The 7,994-nt window shown below is 36.1% G+C and overlaps 1 protein-coding gene across 1 annotated transcript; it reads left to right on the forward strand.

Moving 5' to 3' along the window:
* Positions 1-2,263: 2,263 nt before the first annotated feature.
* LOC144434701 (vesicle-trafficking protein SEC22a-like) lies at positions 2,264-7,694 on the forward strand. Its single transcript, XM_078123218.1, has 5 exons — positions 2,264-2,444; positions 4,147-4,310; positions 6,001-6,183; positions 6,762-6,889; positions 7,254-7,694. Exons 1-5 carry the CDS (start codon positions 2,269-2,271, stop codon positions 7,527-7,529), a joined length of 927 nt encoding a protein of 308 aa, XP_077979344.1. The 5' UTR covers positions 2,264-2,268; the 3' UTR covers positions 7,530-7,694.
* The last annotated feature ends 300 nt before the right edge of the window (positions 7,695-7,994 follow it).

Here is a 7,994-nt window from a genome sequence, read left to right on the forward strand (position 1 = left end):
TTAATCATGATGAAGATACCAAAGAACAAACAAATGAACCCTATTTTCTTGAATGGACTTTGATAAAAACAAAATTACAATTTAAAAGCAATATTGGTGGAAAGTTGTGTCAAAAGCATCCCTATACTTCAATATAGAACATCAGGGTGATGTATTTTCATACAGTTTTCATCTCAAAATGTCTGTCAAAATGTTATCTGCACTGCTTCTTTTGTTCTGGACTGACAACAAATATAGAATGAAGTGTTTTCGACTATTTTGATTGTTGGGTAGTCAGTGGGCTGAGGATGAGTTTTGTAGTGTGCATCATTCAATAGAGGCTGAAATGTTAGTTTTATGCAGACTGTACGATGTGTGAGGGCGCCCTGTCATGGCATACCTTACAGACTATCATGGATGTATACGGGAGATTCATATCTTCTCCACTGTGCATGGTTTCAACTGTCTATCCAACTTTTTGGTAACCTCCTTCTTTCGAAAACTTGCTGCATCTTCATCGTCTTTCTCTTCCAACAATTTTGTAAAGGATGTAGAGAGATCTTTTCAAATGACATCTTCCTCCTTCTCTATCGACTGCTTCAGTAACGTTAACTCTTAAACCTTTTAGTTCTTTTTTCAAGCTGATCTTCTCACCCTCCTGTAGACTCTTTACTTTCTCTCCTCTAATGCTTTTCTTGGCAGTCGGTCATTTCGGCTTGACAACATCAGATCTGTTGTTCTCTCTGTGTACCGTGGATGTCAGGTTTGTTCTGTATACAGTGCATATATCACATCGTCGTGTAGATGATTGTGTTAACAGCTTACACCTGGTGTGCGTAACGGTTGCCATGTTGTGTCCTATCTTCTCCTCGTAGACTTCAACATTCCCATACCTGTTTTGGAAGATGGCTGTAAGGTTCAACGACGGTGACTTTGTACGGCACAGAGAGTCAAACCCTTAAATTTGTTACCACTACAGATAATTACTGTTGCTACTGCTTCAAGGAAGGCATGGCAAGACTCACTATTTAGTGTGACTGGAACATCAGTAAGGGTTGGGATTGTTTAGTTCATTTATTTATTACAATCCGTTTTTTTTTTCATATAACAATTATTAAATATTACCGAGGTGGGTGATGAAAATCTTGATATTCTACCATAATATTCAAAGTAAATTAAAACAGAACAAAATTTGGCAAACAATTCTTCATAAAACAAATTAAGAACTGAAGATACATATAATTTCAAACTCTATAATGTTAGTTACATAATTAGCATCACCAGGCTTAGAATTTCAACTCACAATTTACCCATTTGAAGATTAAGATACATAAATATAACACCCCCCCCCCCGAAGAAAGACTGTGTATTATGTAGACCGAGAGGCTGTTGGCGATGAATTCCGTACTATACTAGAATAATGTTGATACTGGTGTATAATAAACGCCAGAATTAATTTCCTAAACGAAATCCATACAGTGCAAACCAGTCTATCAAAATCTATCAAATGAACAAGTAAGGATCCAGCATAGGTTCATTGCCAACAGTTTGGGTCAATTTATCACGGTACTGTTGATATTAAATTATAACCATTTGCAATTATTTATGGATTAACATGATATTTATTATCATATTTAGTTTTTGTGTTGTTGCATTTCTACTTTTGTCCATGAATTATGTATTTTTCACACATAGTTTTGTACCAAATAGAATATATGATACTAAATTTTGGTATTTCATTATTTCTTCGTGTCATAAACGAAATCACCCGCTATCTCTTATTCTTATCATTCTTACGAACAAATCTCGTAACATTTATACTAACAAGCAGAGTAATACGCAGAGTGCCTTTTAATATGCAGAAAAAAATTATATCACAAAAACATAAGAGTTCGGCTTGTGCCCCTTTAAAAAAAAATTAGTTACGATGTCGATTACATCATGATGTAAACGTCAACAATAATAACGTGGTTGCATGAACTACATTCTGCATTCTGGCTGACGTGTCAATACAACAGCGCCCTCGTTCGACCACCAGACGTTGATTAATGGAGATTCCCTGAAATACCCAGCTGCAACCACAAGGAAGCATTACTGCTTGTTTGAATCGATTGCGTCCTTGGTATTCACCAAGGTCACCGAGGGAAATACGGGGGTCAACTCCATATGGTAGCTCGAATTGTTGCTAGATTGTATGGTGTAGATTTATCGTCGTGCACTGGGGGTCACCAGCCCCATAATTCTGATAGATACCTTGACACAGAATACTGAAGCATAACAAAACGCAAAATGGTGTTGTGTGCGATCATAACTCGAGCTAGTGATGGACTACCGTTAGCAGCATCAACTGATCTTGACGTAAATAAAGAACTGAAGGAGAGTCGGCTATATGTAAAAGCGTTGTCCAAGAAAGTGTGTCAACTCCCTGACAGGTGTTCTCTGCAGCTAGGTCACGTATGGATTCAGTGAGTAAACGTTTATACAGTCAATGTACACTGTTGAAACTGTCACCCGGCCGGTTATTTCGTCTGATCCCAATTCCCATTTTATACTTTCTGTATCATGTGCTATGGTACGATCTGTTGCCACTGTCCAGATGTTTCCACTCAAACTAAAGCCACACCAGTAGCCATTACGTGTCTTGATTATTACCATAACAGTAGAATATGAATATTGATATATTAATTCATAATCCATTTTGTTCTATAGTATAATATCGCTTATATTATATCAATCATCTACTTGGCCTATCTCTACTGAATGTTCACCTTCCCAGGTTTTGATCTGGTTTCTTTTATAACAACATACTCATTGGAAGCAAGCCAACTGAAGCTTTGCAATCTGACATACATTCTAGAATTTTGTTTTTCATATTGTATATCGATTGTTGTTTTAACATAAAACCTATTTTGTTAATCCTTTGTAAGTACATCTGAATAATTATTACAATGATGTAATTTCTACATATTAGTTTTATTATTTCTGATAATGTTTCTACTATTGCCTTTGATATGGCTCATTCAGTCTGTGATAAAAAATCTCATTTTAATCAATTTAACCATGGAGGTAGAACTCCCCAGTGTTTGTTGTTAGTCTGTTGAAGTGTAGTCTTGTTGAGGAGTGGGGCCCAGGGTGGGAAGATAACAGTGAGCTGGTTGTCCACATAACTGACTCACAGCCCTGGGTGGGATGTTAACAGTGAGCTGGTTGGTTATCCACATAACTGATTCACAGCCATGGGTGGGAAGATAACAGTGAGCTGGTTATCCACATAACTGACTCACAGCCCTGCTTGGGAAGATAACAGTGAGCTGGTTATCCACATAACTGACTCACAGCCCTGGGTGGGAAGATAACAGTGAGCTGGTTGGTTATCCACATAACTGACTCACAGCCATGGGTAGGAAGATAACAGTGAGCTGGTTATCCACAGAACTGACTCATAGCCCTGGGTGGGAAGATAACAGTGAGCTGGCTGGTTATCCACAGAACTGACTCATAGCCCTGGGTGGTAGGAAGATAACAGTGAGCTGGTTATCCACATAACTGACTCATAGCCCTTGGTGGTGGGAAGATAACAGTGAGCTGGTTATCCACATAACTGACTCACAGCCCTGGGTGGTGGGAAGATAACAGTGAGCTGGTTATCAACATAACTGACTCACAGCCCTGGGTGGGAAGATAACAGTGAGCTGGTTATCCACATAACTGACTCATAGCCCTGGGTGGGATGTTAACAGTGAGCTGGTTGGTTATCCACATAACTGACTCACAGCCATGGGTGGGAAGATAACAGTGAGCTGGTTATCCACATAACTGACTCATAGCCCTGGGTGGGTAGATAACAGTGAGCTGGTTATCCACATAACTGACTCACAGCCATGGGAATGAGATTAGGATTAAAACTTGGGATGTAAAAAAAACCAGTTGTGTGGCAGAGACATTTTGTCCTGAACTAAAGAATTATCTATTTATAATCTCATCTGGCTGTAATCCAAGCCCATGGGATTGAAATATGGGGTTTAACAACAACAACAACAACAACAACAACAACAACAACAACAACAACAACAACAACAACAACAATAATGGTGCTTTATTTACCAAGTATATCATGCTAATAAAAGTATGGTATTGTAAAATATGAATTATTTTTGTTTGTTTCAGTTTTATAGTGTCTCTTGGAGTTTGTTTCATGACTCTATGTGAAGAAAAGTATCCCACAGTCCTTGCCTTCTGTTTCTTGGATGAAATTCAGAGAGAATTTATTGTGAATTATGACAGGAGGAAAGTTGAGAATGTGGTCAGACCATATACATTTATTGAGTTTGGTAAGTTATGATAAGTAACAGTATGAAAGTGGCCATATGGATGAGGATTGGGTATTCATTTTGGATTTTTAATTTATAAAACAATTATATAATGGCTTCCTACTTGAAAAATCAATGTGAAAACAACATTTGACTAAGTGTGTTTGTTACTCAATACATTGCAAAAAGCCTAAAAAATATGTAAAAAATGTGTCACAATAACAAACATTTTACACATTTATTAATCTTTTGCAATTCATTGAGCTACAAACAAGGACTTGACATATGTTGTTTCACATTGATTTTTTTAAGTAGGAAGCCATTATAAAATCTTTTATAAATCAAAATTCTAAAATGAATACCCCAATCCTCATCCATATGGCCACTTTAAATGAATATTTTTTATATCTGTTTTCTACAACACACTCAGGTGTTGTATAATTAATAATGCTTGTCATGCCTGATACAAACTACTTAGCCATAGTATACTCATTGAGATAACTGGTTGTACAATTTTGTATTAGTTCTGGACTTGGAGCATAAATAATTTAGAAAATATATTTTGGTTAAATCACTCAGCATTCTTCAGTTGTTATTGTGTACAGTTCAATGATGTAGACTATTATCATACGCTCAGAGTTTGAAACTAAAACAAAAAATGATTCCAGAGCAATGTATTTGATTGGTTATACAGTATTTTCTCAAATCACTTGGAAGCATACAATCTTTGCCTCCACTGACCACAAGGACCGTCTGTCCTTCACGTAACATCACATCCTATCAAGTACCTATTTATCATAGCTTGGTAGATAGAGATATTGAAGGATTCAAATCAAGTTTAAGGACTTCAGCCAGTGCTATATAATACAGGTTAGGCCAAAAAAAAAATTATCTGGTTCTGGTCAGGGTAAACTTTCTGAAGTGGTGCGACGACGCAAATTCTTTTTTTTTCCTAATTTTTTTTTTTTTTTTTTTTTTTTTTCAAATTAGTAAATACGCATTTTTTTGTCACTTTACATACTCTGTTCTATCATATTTATCTCTTGAGAAACTTCCTTTTTCTTCGAAGCAGTTCAGGCTTTGTATTTAAGCAGTCTTGGCATGTAGGGTAGATTTCAGCTGCTTGTTCTCCTGATATCAGGAATAAATAAGGAACAGGAAAGCAAAAATTATCGAAAAAAAAGGATCAACGCAAGGATATTCAGGGCACGCACGCGCTGACCAGAACCAGATATATATATATTTTTTGGCCTTACCCACATTGAAGCCATTTTTAGAACGTCACACAAGGGTACCCTGCATTAGAGGAAATAAGTGTTTAAACTGGTCTTGGATGCCAACCATATGGCAACATACAAAACAATCAGTAAACAAATAAAGGTAACTCTGAAAACCACATCATTTCAGACAAATACACTGAACTATTCAGACTGGCTGACAATACCGTTGACTTTGAACTGCTTCAAAATGTTGCGAAATAATGATTTTTCAAAGGAGGCTTACAGTACTAGGTTATCGTGACCCCTACCCCCTTGCTTCCGAATACCACCCCTAGTGTCCAGACTGTGAAATCTTTTGTCTTTTTCATAACTGAAACATGGCATATTAGAATTAGAATTGCATCGCGCATCGTGGCAGCAAGGCTATGTACACATTAGCCACTTTCACAATTTGACATTAATCTGACATCTGCATTTTCTTTCCTTTTCAGATACTTTCATCCAAAAAGCAAAACAAAGATACGTAAACACAAGATCATTATCAACAAAAATCAATCTATCAGATATGAGTACAGAAATGAAACTAAGACCACCTTATAAATTATCACTAGAAGAAGTAGGTATAGGTAATTCCAATGGAGTCGAGTCACGTCATCTTTACCGCCCAAAACCAAGTAAGTATAGGCTTACACCAATGAATGCTTGCAGTCTGTCAATATATTGTCTTTTTCACAAAAATCTCTATTTACTTGATTTTAAGAACATTTTGGTCTTATTTTTTGGACCCAAACCGACTACATTCTCATAGTCTGGAGGGTATTTGTGGCTTTGAGAAAGATCTTTACCTCTAGACTAACATTACTATAACTACCTACTGGTTTCTGGGTAAATGTAGTCTTTTTTGGTCATTATAGTAGATAGTCTATCTACGGAGTAGAAAATTAAATAGAATTCATAAAAAAAGAGTAATTTACACAACAGAATGACAGCAAATTAAGCTTTATAGCTTTCAAGCTGCAACATATCAATTGTATTGGTAGAAATAGTAATACTAGACTGTAAAGTACAGTCGTTGAGGGCGCTGTGCTTGCCACACTATTGGCACACCACTATCCAGTACTTTCAAGAACAAATTGGTTTTTAAGGACACAACAGAAAATCCACACATTTATCTGCACTGTAGATGTCAGTTTTTAAAGAAAACATTCTGTATTACTCTTTCTTACTCAAATTTTTCTATTCTCATTTGCAGTTTCAAAGCAATCATTAATTCCAATGAATTGGTTATCCTATTTGTCGTTTGCTCTCAACATTTTATGTGCTCTTCTCAACTTTGGTAGAGCCATGACAATCATTTTGTTTGGACCAGTATCACTGGATGTAAGTATGACCTTTGACATAACAAGATTTCAATGTAGTATGACCTTTGACACAGCAAGTGAGATTAAGACAGCTAGCAATAGACTCTCTTACAGTTCTTAGAGCTTTCACATCACTAAAATTAATTAAAGGAGTTGTTTGGTATATCTTGTCTTGTTTCCTTGAACTAAATCATTATGTTATACTCAGGTCAAGTCCCAGCATTAAAATTTCCTTGTGTCGTGCACTCACAGCTGGAGTGAAAATAGTTTTCTCATCAAACCTAGCTACAAATATGAATTCTCCTGTTTGACAGTTGTCAAGAGAACACAAAATAAACAAAAAAATTGAATCTACTATTAACTGTTTTTGTTTACCTTCACAGGATGATGCATTCAACATAATAAAATACATTCTTGTATTCCTGTTGTCAAGTTGTTTATGTGTTTACCAGTGTTACCTACAACTTGTCTTTGTGAGACGAAGAACTCTTAAAGGCCTTGTAGCATGTTTCTTTCTCCTTTGTTGTAATTTTTACGTTACTTCTCATCGCTACAGATATATGGAAGCCTTTGTTTTTAACTGCATTGTAGCAGTACTTGCAGTTACTCAAATCAGAGCTAGGGGCTTGCCTGCAAAGTCACCAGACTATAACGTTTAAATTCAGATGACAAAAATATTTGTAAAATATTGTAAACAAGTTAGAATTACACTATTGTAAATTTTGTAGACTGGAATATTTTGTTCAAACATTTTCACAAACCAGGGTATAATTTCTGTTCACTCATTGCTACGGTTTGGACAGTGCCGTGAAGAAACCTGTTGTTTCACATGTTCGTATCTCATCTTTGACCCTTGGTGACCTTTCACATACACAGTTACAATTTTCATAAAAGTTTCTGTGTAGTGCCAATAGTGGTCTTTAGTTTGGCATAAGTATACTTTGTTGTAGACAACTTTGTTCAAAATGCTATTCTATGGGAAGCAATTACTATTCTGTAAACTTTCTCACGTACACTAAGTCATAATCAATATCAAGGTTTCATTTGTAATTATCAGAGTAAAAATTACTGAACAAAACATTACTGCAGTTAGTCACAATCATTTATCCAGCGTGAGGTGTTTT

This window comes from Glandiceps talaboti, chromosome 4, assembly GCF_964340395.1.
Source record: "Glandiceps talaboti chromosome 4, keGlaTala1.1, whole genome shotgun sequence".
Classification (NCBI taxonomy): Eukaryota; Metazoa; Hemichordata; class Enteropneusta; family Spengelidae; genus Glandiceps; species Glandiceps talaboti.